The sequence below is a fragment of the Bubalus kerabau genome, chromosome 1, assembly GCF_029407905.1.
Source record: "Bubalus kerabau isolate K-KA32 ecotype Philippines breed swamp buffalo chromosome 1, PCC_UOA_SB_1v2, whole genome shotgun sequence".
Classification (NCBI taxonomy): Eukaryota; Metazoa; Chordata; class Mammalia; order Artiodactyla; family Bovidae; genus Bubalus; species Bubalus kerabau.
In genome coordinates, this window is record NC_073624.1 from 92,894,953 (window position 1) to 92,911,535 (window position 16,583).

Consider the following 16,583-nt stretch of genomic DNA (forward strand, 5'->3'; position numbering starts at 1 on the left):
TTGCCCCAGTGATGCTTCTTGCCTTGAATTTTAGCCTGTTATTACATGTCTGCTTTGCCTTGGCGGGTGTTGGGTGGGGTGTACATATTTGTCTTTTTCTATTTCTTTGTTTTAACTTTGTCCTGTCCTCCTTTTTAAAATTTTTAATGGCATTTAGTTGATCTACAGAGTGGTGCTGTTTTTTGCTGTACAGCAAAGTGAGTCAGTTATACAAATATCTGCTCTTTTTTTGATTCCTTTTGTCCTGTCCTTCTTTTAAATGTATCTCTTGTAGACATTATATTGCTAGATCTTATTTTTAGATTAAATCTGAAAATTCTATCTTTTCTTGGTAAATTAAACTAATAAATTATTTTTATGTTGAATTTTTATTTCATCCTAGTTTAAATTTTCTTTCATTTTTTCGTGCTTATTTCCTTATATTAATCAGTTTTTTTCTATGGGTTTGAAAAGTACACATTTTATATTTGTTCTTCCATTGGTTATCTTTAATTTGTTAAGACTCTTACTTGTATTTATCTTTTCCAATTTACTGAACTTATCAACACCTATCTGTGCCTTCACCCTTAATGGTACAGATACTTTTTAAAAAATATCCATTTATTTATTTGGCTGTGCTAGTTCTTAGTTGTGGCATGCAGGGTCTTTGGTCTTTATTGTGCCATGCATGATTCTTAGTTGTGGCATGTGGGATCTAGTTCCCTGACTAGGGATCAAATCCTGGTCCCCTGCATTGGGAGCACAGAATCTTAGCCACTGGATCACCAGGGAAGTCCTAGGACAAATACCTTAATATACACTCTTACCTACCTCTGGATATTGCACTCTCCCCCTACCTTGTTATATCTGGTATGTGTGTGTGTGTATAATGCTTATGTACATATGTATATACAATGTTTTTTAGAACCAACAAGCTTTACAAAATTATTTTCTCATTTTTACTATCTTATATTTTATAGCATTTCCTAAAATTTTCATTCAATAGATTACTTCCTTCAAGAATACTTTAAAAGGGGTCTTAATGACAATCTGATGAGAACTTGAAGGTCTGAGAATATATTTGTTATACCCTCATGTGTAAGCTGGAGAAGGCAATGGCACCCCACTCCAGTACTCTTGCCTGGAAAATCCCATGGATGGGGGAGCCTGGTGGGCTGCCATCTATGGGGTCGCACAGAGTCGGACACAACTGAAGTGATTTAGCAGCAGCAGCAGCATGTGTAAGCTATAGCTTAGTTGAACATAACTTAGCTTCAAAGTTTCTGGTTTTAATATTTTAAAAATATTTATTATTTTCCTGTCCTTACTGTTGCTCCTAAGAAGTCTGACATCATTTTGATTCATTTTCTTTGTGGGTAAGCTGCTTTGCTTAGAATTTCTCTTTGCTTTGGAGTTCTTAAATTTCATTAAAATATCAATAAGTATTCAATTTTCCTATATCAGCCTGATTTATCCTCCCTATATACCCTTCCAATATCAATCTTTCTTTGAAGGTTCTCACTTTTAAAAAAAAAAATATATCTTCCCTACAATAATTTTTTTCTCTTGAGATGTTAGGATTCCTATTATATAAATGCTGTCTTTTCTACATCTAAATTAATTTTTTAAATTTATTTTTATTTATTTACTTGGCTGCATAGGATCTTAGTTGCAGCACACAGGCTTAGCTGCAACGTAGCATGTGGGATCTTAGTTCCCTGACGGGGGATTGAACCCTCATTCCCCTCATTGGAAGGCAGATTCTTAACCATTAGACCACCAGGGAAGTTTCTCTAGCCTCATATTTACTAATTTTTGTATTTTTTTTTAATCTGTTACTCCTTCTCAATGTCTTCTAGAAAAGTTTCTTGACTGATCTTGGGTTATGTCCATTTTGCTGTTTACATCATCTCGTGAGTTTATTTCAATTATGCATTGAATAGTCAGTAATCCTACTTGGTTCTTCATTAATGTTTATTCCTGCTTCATTATCAATATCCTCTTGGGAACATTTCTTTGGCTTATTGTTGATGTTCAGTTGCTAAGTTGTGTCCGACTGTTTGTGACCCCATGACCTGCAGCATGCCAGGCTTCCCTGTCCTTCACTGTCTCCCTGAGTTTGCTCAAACTCATGTCCATTGAGTCAGTGATGGCATCCAACCATCTCATCCTCTGTTGCCCACTTCTCCTCTTGCCCTCAATCTTTCCCAGCATCAGGGTCTTTACCAATGAGTCGGCTCTTCACATCAGGTGGCCAAAGTATTGGAGCTTCAGCTTCAGCATCAGAACTTCCAATGAATATTCAGGGTTAACTTCCTTTGGGGTTAACTGGTTTGATCTTGCTGATCAGGGGACTCTCAAGAGTCTTTTCCGGCACCACAGTTCGAAAGCATCAATTCTTCAGAACTCAACCTTCTTTATGGTCTTTGACTTGTATTCTAGTAATTCTTTCATCTAGAGTAGGTTATTTAATTTATTTTCTTCTCAATTGTCTAGTTATTTTTCCCTGTGAGGTCATTTTCTTTCATGAGTATCCATTATCTCAGTGGGTAATGGAAGGAGAATGAGGTGGGAAGTGTCAAAACCTAGGCTTTAGCTTGTATACCACTCCTGGTGAGTGAGACAGTCCAACTTTGAATATCCTTATGTGTATTGCTCTCATCAGAGGGCTTTGCCCCTTGGTGAATTTATCTATACCCAAGGCTTTGTTCTTTTCTAAGGATGTATTTGTCTAGCCCTCTGGATAAAGAGAAAGCCTATGAGGAAAGGTAGGAGGAAACCCTTAGATGCTTGTCTCTTGAATCAGAAGTTACTGTTATTTTTTCAATCCAACTTTCCTGTAGTGTTCCCCTGTGAACCTACTTTCTGGTATTGTAGGAGAGCTGATGGGAAAGGTAGTGATCTACTCTGGGCAGTGGTGGATAGAAAAGAGTCCAACTCAAGATTTCTCCCCAAATCTACTCTCCATGTTGGAAGCCCGGCCCTCCTCTGTCCAGGGCTTCTATTTCCCTCTTTATCAAATCATAAGTATCTCTTGACCCTCCAGGGAAATCTGCTGGTTTCGTTTTCTTTTTTTTTTTTACCCATTCATTTCTTATTTCTGAGGTATATTTAGGCTTAGGGTGGCATGGGAGGTATACTGTGCCACTTTGTCATTACATCAGGGATCATTTTGTAACAGCCTACCTTAAAGCTTGAAGCCTATCTTGAACCTTTGTGTTTCCAGCAATGTAGAGCAGAAGATACTCTTTCTTGAGTGGTAGTAGTCTGGAAATGAAGATGTTTAGCCTGAAGAACTACAGGCAGAAATAAAAGTATAGGATAGGCAAAGCAATGTATATACATGAAAGACAGCAAAATAGGCATTTTACTGAAATGTTGAAATTTACTTTCAACATACTTGTATTTAATTTTCCAGTCACCTGGGAATCTTCTTAAACCTGGAAACAAGACAAAAAAATCTTATTACAAGTTGCTCTTGAACACATTTGTGGGAATACAGATGATTCATAGGGAAATTGAGTGCCTCCAGAACTCACAAAGTTAAACTAGTAAAATTAATATGTAAGCCATATATATAAAAGTCACCTTAACAAGGCAGAATGTCTCCCAGGATAAAATCAGGAAGAGCAGGACTTGGCAGTAGTTTATATTAGACAGTATTCTTACATCTAAAGTTAGAACATTGCCTGAATATTGACAATGGTTGTTATTCCTAGGCATGGACTTGTCTGTGTTTTCCAGATTTTTTATGATGAACATTCATTACCTTTGTAATTGGAAAAAAATTATTTCATAGAATTTTCGTAGGGAAATCATCATATAAATATACAAACCTCTACAAGGATATTTGATGCAGCATTGTTTGCAGTGTTGAAAAAGATCCAAATTTCTATCAGTGGAAGAACCATTCAATAAATTATGATAGATCTATATAATAAATATTATGTAAACAATAAAAATGATGCTGTAAGTCTATATTAATGTAGAAAAATTTCAAAGATTTACTGTTAAGTGAAACACAAAGTAGGTTAAAAGATGTGTCCGATATGAGTCCATTTTTGCAACCAAAAGTAAGTGCATGGAAATTTTTTGAAAAATATATGCAAGAAGTTACTTTGTCAGTCTTAACAAATAAGTTGAACAAAGTGAAAAATCAGCAACTCTTCTTTGATTCTTCAGAGAAGTGAGGTCACAGGGCAAACCACTGCCCCCAAATTGGAGAGACGGATGATAGCGAATTACAGCTTAGTTAAATCAGAAGCTCATGAGCAGAAGCTTCTGCAGGAACCAGTGCCTGGTAGAAAACCTAAAACTGTAATTGATGAATGGTTGGAGGCTCAGTATAAACAAGTCTGAGAGCTAAAAAATCCAGGGGACCTAGTCAAAGGGACCTCCAGAAACTCTACTAGGTCCTCACAGTGAAGATTGGAGAAAAATCCCGTTTACCCCAGGGGACTGGGGAAGGTAACCATTCTGAAGTAGAGCAGAGCATTCTGTTCTTAACAAATCTACCCTCAAGAGAAACTATTTACCAAAGTCTAACATGCTGGAGTTTTATTAGGGCCTAACCTGCTTGAAGGAAATACCCAACTCCAGTCAGCTCTAGCCATCCTGTCCCATCTAAGGTGAGGTAGGGGTCAGGGGTACTGGCAAGCATTGGTAAAGTTCACAGTCCAGAGGTATAGGTTCTCCAAAAGATGAGACCCAATCACAGAGCTGTAAAATGTTTCCCCTTTTCCCATACTTCACTACCATACCACTAGATGCCTATTTGCCAGAGTTCCTTTCACCTAATATATATGTCTGGATTTTAATTTAAAACTTACAAAGCACACTAAAAGAAAAGTACAGTTTGAAGAAGCTGAACAAGCATCAGAACCAGAGTAAGGTACAGTAGTGATGTTGTAATTAAGATAATTACAATCATAATTAACTATGATTAATATGCTAAGGACATTGATGAAAAAGTAGATAGCACACAGGAATACTGGATAACATGAATTTTCTTTAAAGAAGACTTTTCAAGAGAAATCTTAAAATATTTTGAACTAAATTAAAATGAAAATAGAAACTTATCAAATATTTTGAGCTGCAGCAAAACAGTATGCTTAGAGAGAAATTTATAGCATTGAGTGCACATGTTAGGAAAGAAGCTTCCACCTTAGGAAACTAAAAAATGAGGAGCAAAGAAAATCCAAAATAATCAGAAGAAAAGAAATAATAAAAATTAGGAGAGAAAATAATAATAGAAATTAGGAGAGAAAAGCAGCAGATTTAATTGGGTACCTTGGTCAATTATGTGTTTATGTTTTTAAGTACAAAGCCAAATGTGTAGACATATTAACACCATATTCAGGATCATGGTTTCTCTGGCACATGAAGGAAAAAAAGGTCATTGGTTAGGGGTACAATGGAGAAATTCATTTTTATGTGTGTTTGTATTATATTTTTAAGTTTTGCTTTTTGGGTTTTTCCTTTCTTTTGTAAAGAGCATATTTTATTTCTGCATATGCAGATTTTTAATATTGCTATGTTTCTTGCAATCTGAAATATTGATAATAAATACTGAAAAAACTTCAATAGCCCTCTAGATAAAGTCTGGGGAGCCTAATATGGATTACAAACACCTTCAGGGTTTCTCTGACCCTACTTACCTCCCTAATCTTACCACTTTCAGTTTGTACACAACAGTCTCACCAGGCTGACCAATTTTCCTCAAAAGACCTCATTCCTTTTCTCCAGCACAGCCAGTCCTCCTCCCTTTATCACCCATCTTTCTCTTGATATTAAATCTTTGCTTAATTGTCCGTATCTTTAGGAGAACATCTCTGGCATTTTATCTTTGTCTGGGATGCATACTTCTTTGTACTTCCAAAACATTTAGCACTTTCACCATCACTTACCACTTAATCATACAGTATTGGAACTATTGATTTACTTCTCTATAGCTCCCATTAGAATATAAACCCCCAAAGTATAGAAACTTATGTCTCACTTATTCTAACATCCCTGGCCTCTGCTTAGTACTTAGCAATAATAGGCCCTCAATAAATATTTTTATAGAAATTATTTAGTTAATTAATGATAGTCTGGCTTATTTAATGTTCTTGAGGCAAGCTATAATTTTATTTTTAATGTGAACCCTGTTTTCTACTCAGTATTTAGTTGAAATCATAAAATCTTACCATCCCATAGTGTGGTTAGAAATTATTTCCTGGAAACAAATAAACAAAGAAACCCAAAACAGAAATCATTACCTGGAATAAAATTCTCTTCAGTCATTCATATAACAAAGTTTGGGTTAAACTAGGTCTCACTTTTGTTTTTAGGATTAGCTCATAGTAAGTGTTCATCAGACTGTATAAACCATTCTTAGGCAAATGTGATAAAATTCTTAAAGTTGCATTCAAATTTGGGACTATAGTAGGTATTACTGTAATGTATGGTAAATATGCACTGATACCACTTGCGTTTAAATGAATCAAATAAAAATGCCATTGTTACTTATATTTTCTTCTTAGCTTACTCTTTTGCTTCATTTTCCCTAGAGTCTGTGTGCTGCTAACTAAAGATTGTGATTTTCGAACAGCTCCTAACCCCATTTGTTAAAAAAAAAAAAAAAATTATACCTTAATAGAATAATACAGCTTTCCTTTTCAAAAAGAAGTTTATATAGCAAAATGTTAGCAGCAGTATTATCCCTGAATGGTAGAGGTATCTTCTTTGTTATACTTTCTTATGCTTTATATATTTTTGAAATTTTTAAATGAAAATATTTCAAATTATATATTGTTGAAACTGTTCCTTTGGGAATTCCCTGGAGGAACAGTGGTTAGGACTTGGCACTTTCACTGCTAGGGGCCTGGGTTCAATTCCTGGTGGGGGAACTGAGATCCCACAAGCCATGCAGCATGGCCAATAAATAAATAAATGAAAACTTCTTAAAATAAAAAAAAAATTGTTCTTTTGATAGTTGTTATCTTTTGTAATTTGTCAGTATCTTATCATCCTCTACTTTGACTGTTACCTCTTTGGAGACAGAAACATATATGTATTCATTCATTCTACATTGAACTTTTTTGAATATTTCTAATGGGTCAAAATGTCAGACCTCTGGGGATACAAAGAGACAGATGCATAAACAGATCATTATAATACATGTGGTAAACACAATGATAGAGTAATAAGCTTAGGATATTATGGAATTTGGGGAAATGACGCATAATGGCAATAGGGAAGATTGGGAAAAGCTTTCCTCAGGGGGAAAAAATATAAACTAATTAAGTCAGTAATGTTTTTGAGCTGTAAGTAACAGAATCCCTGACTAAGGATGGTTGAAACGAAAGAGTTATTCATTGCTCACCTAACAAAAAGGCCAGAGGCAGGTGTACTCAGGGCCGTTCTAGTACCTTAATGTCATCAAAGATAGGGTTTTACTTATCTTCCTCCTCTGTAATTCTTGGTGTATTGTCTTTCTGGTCCCTGGTTATCACCTCAGGGTTGCCAAAGATGACATTAGCTCTAAGCATCACATAACACATCAAGGCAGGAAGAGAAATTTTAATCCCAGTCACCCCTGTTGGAAACAGGAAGAAAGAGTACTGGGGGAATAGGGAGGTTTCTGTTTGTATATATTTTTAATTTAAAAAATTTATGAGATAAAGTAAAAGAGGCAATATGTTATGGTCCTGAATTTTTTCACATATTGTTCCTTCTGCCTGGCATCCATGGTCTCTTGAAACTGTCTCGCATATTGTATCTCAGTGCCTCATTTATAGCACCTGGCACATGCTGCTGCTTCTGCTGCTAAGTCGCGTCAGTCGTGTCCCACTCTGTGCAACCCCATCGACGGCAGCCCACCAGGCTCCCCCGTCCCTGGGATTCCCCAGGCAAGAACACTGGAGTGGGTTGCCATTTCCTTCTCCAATGCATGAAAGTGAAAAGTCAAAGTGAAGTTGCTCAGTCGTGCCCAACTCCTAGCGACCCCATGGACTGCAGCCCACCAGGGTACTCCGTCCATGGGATTTTCCAGGCAAGAGTACTGGAGTGGGATGCCATTGCCTTCTCCCAGTACCTGGCACATAGTAAGTAGTAAATATTTTGGAAAGTAAAGCAGGCAGAGCAAAAACAGAAGCAGTTGAACACAATAGGCAGCTAACCTCCCTAAAATATATTGTCTAAAATCAGGGAAGGTAAGTAATAAGGTAATTAAAATACATGGTAGGTGCAAGGATAGTGTTAATTACAAGATACTAGTAAGACTATGCTCAAAATACTTCAAGCTAGGCTTCAGCAGGGCGTGAACCCAGAACTTCCAGATGTACAAGCTGAGATTAGAAAAAGCAGAGGAACCAGAGATCAAATTACTAACATTCATTGGATCATAGAGAAGCAAAAGAATTCCAGAAAAACATCTGCTTCTGCTTCATTGACTACATGAAAGTCTTTGACTGTGTGGATCACAACAAACTGGAAAATTTCCAAAGAGATGGGAATAACAGCCCACCTTACTTGTCTCCTCAGAAACCTGTATGTGGGTCAAGAAATAACAAACCCAGACATGTAGCAATGGGCTGGTTCAAAATTGGGAAAAGAGTATGACAAGGCTGTATATTGTCACCTTGCTTATTTAACTTACATACAGAGTTATGCAGAGTAGATCATATGAAATGCTGGGGTGGATGACTCACAGACTGGAATCAAGATTGCCAGGAGAAGTATCAACAACCTCAGATACGTAGATGATACCCCTCTACTGGCAGAAAGTGAAGAAAAACTAAAGAGCTTCTTGATGTGGGTGAAAGAAGGGAGTGAAAAAGATGATTTGAAATTCAACTTTCAAAAAACTAAGATCATGGCATCTGGTTCCGTCCCTTCATGGTAAATAGAAGGAGAAAAAGTGGAAACAGTGGCAGATTTTATTTACTTGGGCCCCAAAATCATTGTGGATGGTGACTGCAGACATGAAGTTAAAAGACACTTGCTCCTTGGAAGGAAAACTATGACAAATCTAGGTGCAGTGTATTAAAAAAAGCAGACACATCACTGCCAACAAAGATGTATATAGTCAAAGCTATTATTTTTCCAGTAATCATATATAGATGTGCGAGTTGGACCATAAAGAAGGCTGAGCACCGAAGAACTGATGCTTTCAAATTGTAGTGCTGGAGAAGACTCTTGAGGGTCCCTCGGACTTCAAGGAAATCAAACCAGTCTTAAAGGATCTTAAAGGATCAAACCAGATCTTAAAGGAGATCAACCCTGAATATTCATTGGAAGGACTGATGCTGAAGTTGAAGCTCCAATACTTTGACCACCTGATGCAAAGAGCCAACTCATTGGAAAAGACCCTGATTCTGGGAAAGATTGAAGGCAAAAGGCAGAGGAGGCAGCAGAGGATGAGATTTTTAGAGAGCATCACCAACTCAGTGGACATGAATTTGAGCAAACTCCAGGAGATAGGAGGACAGAGGAGACTGGTGTGCTACAGTCTGTGAGGTTGCAAAGAGTCAGACACAACTTAGTGACTGAACAGCAGCAACAAGATTACATAATATTTTTGCTATTATTTTACTTTATTATAGTAGAATTTTAAGTGTCTTATTTCATGGTATCTAGCACCTAAACAAATTTATGAGTTAATGCTGTTTCTTCTTACCCCAGGACTTGGATTTCACCAGAATAAATGAGACTGCTGCCACAAATTCTTTCAGGTTACAAAGTTCAGTTTTCTAAATTCTTAGTTTAGAACATTAAATAATTATCTTTCCTGAAAGAGGTAATGCAGACTCTAAAACTCTTTTGTTCCAAGGGATGATTTCCAATGTTAGGTTAAAATCTGGTTTAACAGAATTTGTAAACATGGAACCACATGACCACCTTACCTATTGTTTCCAAGTGTCTTCAGTGTATCCTGGGATATAAGCCCTGGATTTACTTCAGATTGGGCCTAGATATGACAATTGAATTTAAGGTCATGTTGCTGAAGCATGAAGTGAGCAAAAGCATTTTATAATGGTCTTTCTGGTATTTTCAATAATAAATCCCTAAGTGGAATTCAAAAGAGGACCTTTCTAGTGTTAGATTAAGTTTTGCCATATTATAACTGTTCTTTGCCTGTTTGTTTGTTTATATTATTCCAATAGGCCCATGAAAAGAACCACCAAAAGACTAATGCTGAATTTATGGGTACTTTTTTATAACTGGTGTGAGTTTGACGTCACACCAAGAACCTACTTTTGGTAACTCCCTGGTGCTGTAAGTCAAGTTAAGGAAACAAAAGGTACATGACCAAAGGCCCAACTATCAGAGTTCTCCCAGTCCTTAACTTACCTTGATTGAATACATGTAAGAGATCTTTTGAAGGCTGATTGAACATCTAACTGAAGCAGCATAGGAATATCTGGGTACCCACCCAGCTGGGCCCAGAGTGAATGCATTGATGTCTTCTCTGTTATTGGGTAACTTGAAGTGGATAGATCTGCATTCCAGATGGATTGCAGTTGGTCGTCTTTTCTAGAGAATCAGAGAGCACTCCTTAAGTGTCAAACTCTCCTGAGCTCCAAAGTCATTCAAGATGTAATTCCTATTATCCTTCCTTCTCTTCACCACCATCCTGTCCTATAGAGCTCCCCCTGGCACTGAGGAACTTTACTTACGATCACTTCAACTGAGAGATGGATTAAAATAGTAGAATTTGCAGAAATAGCTTTTTTTTTTCTTGAAAGTTGCCTTTCCATGACTTTATCTACTAATACATTTTAAACAACTTTCTTAGCTTCATGGAGTATACATTCCATATTCAGGCTATTGCCCCACCTCCACAACAATCTTTTCCCTTTCTTTCCCAAAGTTTCTACCTTTTTTTTTTTTTAAGAAAATGTTTCTAAGATTCCTTATTGTGTATATTGAAATAATTTCTTTCTTACTAATGAAGAATCAACTTCATTTTTAAAAGGAACTCAAAACTAGATGTTAAATTTTTAAGTAGAAATAAGCCTTTTGCAGACTAGCTAAGAAGATTAATACTTGCACCACCATTATCCACTGCACCATATCATAATTGTGGAGAAGAGGAATCTCTTGGGCAGAAAAAAAAAGTATTAGGTTCCATTTATTATCCAAAGAAAGTTTAACATAAGTCTTTCCTACCACACACCTAAATTTATTGAGAATGTTATACTTCCTGTTGTCTTCTTTCAGTAGCTTTGGGCATGGCTGTTGAACAGATTTGGTAGAGGCAGGTTTTTGCTTTTTTTCAATGACCAAAGGGATAGGTTGATCAAGATTCAATTTATATGTCTCTTGAAGCTAAAATAAATAAGTCAGAAAAAGGAAATCATGAAAAGAAAGGGCTGAAGTCTTTAGGATGATCTTCTGATCTGGCCCTAGCTAAACTATGACATATTTCCTCTTCCAAATTCTCTTTCTCCATGCCTTTTCTCCCTTCCTCCAACCACTCCTCAATCTGTACCCACCTCCAATACACAGTTTCAGAGTTTGCAGCTATTAATATATAAAGACCATGGTCCTGCTTTAAGTTCTAGTTTTAGTTCTCTCATTTCCTAGCTTTGTGACTTTGGGTTAGTTGCCAATTTTATCAACACTTCTTTCTTCTCATTTCTAAAACAAGAATAATAATACAGGGTTGTTGTGAGAGTTGTATAATATGTTTGGAAAACTTCACAAATTGTGAAGAAGCACTGTGCAAATGTAATGATAGCTAACATTGACTGACAGATGCTTTCTATATGTTAACTTGCCTGCAGTATGGGAGACCTGAGTTCGATCCCTGGGTCAGGAAGATCCCCTGGAGAAGGAAGTGACAACCCACTCCAGTATTCTTACCTGGAAAATCCCATGGACGGAGGAGCCTGTGGGGCTACAGTCCACAGGGTCGCAAAGAGTCGGACACGACTGAGCAACTTCACTTTCATTTAATATTTACAGTCTTATGAGATAGGTGCTATTATTATCCTTGCCTTACATATGGGAATATGAACCTCAGAAAATTCAAGTGGCTTGCCCAAGGTCTCTTAGCTAGTATGTAGTAAAGCCAATCTGGTAGCAGAACCAACTTCTTGACCACCATTCTGATTCAGTGTAAGGTATTTATGCATTTCTACCCCTTTATTCCTTTTGTTTTTCCCTCTCCTTTCTTAATACCTTCATACCTACTTCATTATCTAGATTCTAGCTTTTCTGACCCCAGACCTTTATTCATCTTTTGAAATGCCCTAGACATAGTCATTCCTGTTAGACAGCTCATGACGTTGCCGATTCACTTTGCCTTACTCCATCTACATTGGTCATATTTTCCAAACCCACAACTGTCAAAAATATTCATTTTTAAGGTGAGAGAGTTTTAGTATTTATATATTGTAACTTATAATGTAATTTCTGGAGAGTTCCCTGATTGCCTAGTGGTTAGAATTCTAGGCTTTCATTCCTGGCCTGGATTCAATCCCTGGTTGAGAAACGTGTCCTGCAGGCTGTGTGGCACGACCGAAAAAAAAAGTAACTTCTAAAAAATTCGCAACATGCATGTCTATAATGAGAAGTTTCTCTGTACCTTCTAGAGTAGCAAGTAAGCTAATCTTATTAATTAATTACTTTAGTGAAATAGAATGATGTATAAATAGAAAATATTCCTAGAACTCCAAAAACATTCCAGAGCTGCATGTTGGAGAAAGTAAGGGCAGCATGTAATTCCAGAGCAAAGAACTCTAATCTCAGCTCTGTAACTTTGGAAGGTCACTATCACTTCCAAAAGCAATACTGATGGTTATCAGAATGAACGCGCTCATTCACATTGGTGAATGTCAGAGTTTAACAGGATCTTCTGGGCCTGGTACTCTGTAAGCAAGTTAATTAACTCTTATCTCCCTTTTTGTAAATGCTTGATATTAAAACTTGCTTTCTAATAGTTTTGAGGAAAGAAGTAAACACCAAGAATCATTTGGAGAGCAATGACTTCAAGAGTTTTCATATCTAGAGGCTGGTAAATGTGGGTTGACTAGGAAGGAGTTGAGCATTTCTGGAAGTCTCTCCCATTCTTACAGGCTTCCAGGTGGCGCAGTGGTAAAGAATCTGCCTGCCAGTGCAGGAGATGCAAGAGATGTGAGTTCAGTCCCTGGGTCGGGTAGATCCCTTGGAGTAAGAAATGGCCACCCACTTCAGTACGCTTGCCTGGGAAATCCCATGGACAGAGGAGCCTGGCAAGCTATAGTCCATAGGGTTGCAAAAGAGTTGACACGACTGAGCAACTAAACACCACCATCAATAGATATAATTAAGTTAAGGATCTCAAGATGAGATCATCCTGGTTTAATCAGATGGGTCCTAAATCCAATGATACATTGGCTTTATAATAGGAAAGAACAAAAAACACACTGGGCAGAAGGCCACAGAAAAGACAGAGGCAGAGACTGGAGTTATGCAACGACAAGCCAAGGAATGCCAAGGATTGTCTATAGCCACCAGAGTCTAGAAGAGAAGCTTGGAACAAATTTCTCCCTCAGAGCATCTGGAAGGGACCAAACCATAAGAGAATACATTTCTGTTGTTTTTAAGCCATGAAATTTGTAATATGTTAACAGCAGCACAGGGAACTAATATACATGGTATCTCTAGGGAATTGTTATTAATATTTTCAAAACCTGCCCCTTTCACTTTTCTTACAACAGACTGGGGAGAGGAAATAGAAAACAGATTACCTGGCTGAATAAGTACATCATTTTCCTTAGGCACTGATTCCGTTTCTGCTCTAGAGAATTCTGCTTCTCTGTCCAGATCTGCATCATCTTTTTTTGATAATCATCAATCCTCTTCAGCATTATGTAGAGGTTCTTGGTCTCATAACTTCTTCCAGTAATCTGGATGGCTTGTAATCGTTTAATTATGTTGTTTCTTGGAAAAATTAACAAGAATTAGGTTGATAAAATTACTGACACTAACTCAGCAAACCTGACCTCAGTTACTTTCCATTCTCATCTCATCCTTAGTAAGTAGAGATGGTCGAGGGGTGGCAGGCTTGCTTAATGTGACCATCATCTAGTTCCCTATATGACTAAACTTTCAAAACTCTATATGACTGTCAAACTTTTATTTAACTCCATACAGAGTTTTTAGTGTTACAGTAGTATTGCTTATTATTTTTTAAAGAAAGTGAAGTTGCTCAGTCATGTTCAACTCTTTGTGACCCCATGGACTGTAGCCTACCAGGATGGAAAATCCGCCCATGGGATTTTCCAGGCAAGAGTACTGGAGTGGGTTGGCATTGCCTTCTCTTAAAATACAGTAATATTTTAGTAGTGATATATATAAGACATATAGAAGGTATTTAATACCTTGAAAAAGACTGTCCTTGCCTTCAAAGCACTTACAAGCCAGGTTAGAAGACTCATAAAAATTAGCTGTGTCAGAGAGAGAATGAAATAAATGCTAAATAGCAGTTGATCTGTTTGAGCAAAAAGGAAAACATAATTAATTCTAACACGAGGAATAAAGAAGGCTCCATAGGAAAATGCTAAATACGATCTGGAGGATGTAGTACTCTCTGTTTTTTGTGCCACAACATTTGGCCTAGATAGTTTTTTTGCCATCTGCATTCTACAGGAGAGGAAAAGGAATCTGAACAAGTTTTCAAAAGTCACATAATTAATTAATAACAGATTTGGGAAGCAAACCCAGATCTTTCTTCCCACAATAACAATATTTCTCCAAGTGTGGACACTAATCACCTGGACTGATTCATCTTGTGGGGAGGAGGGAGGGTGGTACTTGTTGAATATGCAGATTCCAGGGTACCTCCCCAGACCTTTTGAATAAAAAAGCTTGGTGGTAGGCTTCAGGATCTGTATTTAAACAAAATCTCAGGTAAACCTTACAGCCACTAAAGTCTGAAAAAAAGGGGATGAAGAATTCCAGATTGAGGGAATACTATAAATACAGGCAAAACAATGAAAGTTATATTTTGGGAGTGGTGAATAGTATGGAACTTTTTAAACCGCAGATACGTGAAAGGATACATATTGGGGGATAAGACTGAAACAGCAGGATTATGAAAGGCTTTAAAAAAAAAGGTATGTTGTGGAGTTTGGATTTAGGGGGAGGTAGGCACTGGGAACACACTGAAGATGTTTTTCTGAATAAATGTGTTTTTCATATATAGAGGGGCTTCCCCAGTGGCTCAGTGGTAAAGAATCTGCTTGCAAGCAGGAGCTGCAGGAGACGCATGCTCAGTCCCTGGGAGGGGAAGAGCCTCTGGAGCAGGGCGTGGCAACCCACTCCAGTGTTCTTGCCTAGAGAATCCCATGGACAGAGGGGCCTGGAGGGTCGGAAAGAGTCAGGCCAGAAATGACTGAAGCGACTTAGTGCAACACATATACATATATAGAGAGATTGTGGGGGGAAAGGAATAACGTTTAGGTCTCCTTTATGGGTTATAATTAATAGCATAGAATGTACTGTATATATGGGTCATTTAATAAATATATTAGTTTTCTAAGTTATTTCATTTAAAATTAATTTTCCAATAGCCTTAGCGTTTTTTTTCATATCCCATAGGTGATTTTTATTTTTCTACTTCTATGATCATATTTATTACATGTGTTTTTTTCCAGTTTTTTTATTGAAAAGTATAGTTGATCTACAATGTTGTGTCACAGCAAAGTGATTCAGTTATTTATATATATACATGTGTATAAATAGTATAAATGTATGTACAGTCTCTTTCAGATTCTTTTCCATTATAGGTTATTGCAAGATATAAGCATAGTTCCCTGTGATTACATGTGTTTTTAATCACATGGAATCATACACATGCATCTCCTGCATCATTTCTCCATGCGTTACCAAATTCCTATCACATCCATTCCTATAAATAAAGGTGTTCTCAATTAACCAGTTGGGTAGGATTCTAATAACCATATTTCATATGTATTTGAGATATAAGTGACTGTGTATATTTATAATTGAGGTATTTTATATTTATATAAAATTGAGATATAAATTTAAACTAAGTTTAAGGTGTATAATGTGTTGATTTGATGATACATTTATATACTGCAATATGATTACCACTGTAGTGTTAGTTAATCCCTCTATCATATCACATAATTATCATTTCTTTCCTGTGATAAGAAAAATTAAGATCTGGTCTCTTAGCAACTTTGAAGTCTACAAACATAGTTTTGTTTTGTTTTTGTTTTTTTGCTGCACTGGGTCTTCATTGCAGTACATGGGCTCTTGGTTGCAGAGCATGAGATTCTCTAGTTGCGGAGCACTGGCTTGGTTTCCCCTCTGCAAGTGGAATCTTAGTTCCTGGACCAGGGATTGAACCTGTGTTCCCTGCATTGGAAGGTGGATTCTTAAACACTGAACCACCAGGAAAGTCCCTATAAATACAGTGTTGTTGACTATAATCACTATGCTATGTATTAGATCTTCCCAATAAGTCTTATTTTCCACATCAAATCTTTCCTGCCATTTTTCTCTCTATTCACACAGTCTTTTAGACTTTTCCCATAGTTTTTCCTTATTGAAATTATATGTCCCTACTTGGAAAAGTTTGCAGTTTCATTTCAAACTTAAAAATTTTA

General features: G+C 37.0%; 1 protein-coding gene across 1 annotated transcript in view; it reads right to left on the minus strand.

Annotated features, from left to right (window-relative positions):
• Positions 1-3,064: 3,064 nt before the first annotated feature.
• The window catches only part of FAM186A (family with sequence similarity 186 member A), a 73,568-nt gene continuing 60,049 nt past the window's right edge, over positions 3,065-16,583 (minus strand). The window contains exons 9-12 of the mRNA XM_055580018.1: positions 13,698-13,890; positions 11,141-11,292; positions 10,315-10,497; positions 3,065-3,419 (exon numbers count right to left, since the gene is read on the minus strand). Of these exons, the coding sequence (XP_055435993.1) occupies positions 3,398-3,419; positions 10,315-10,497; positions 11,141-11,292; positions 13,698-13,890 (550 nt within the window). The 3' untranslated portion in view covers positions 3,065-3,397. The remainder of the gene's footprint in view (positions 3,420-10,314; positions 10,498-11,140; positions 11,293-13,697; positions 13,891-16,583) is intronic.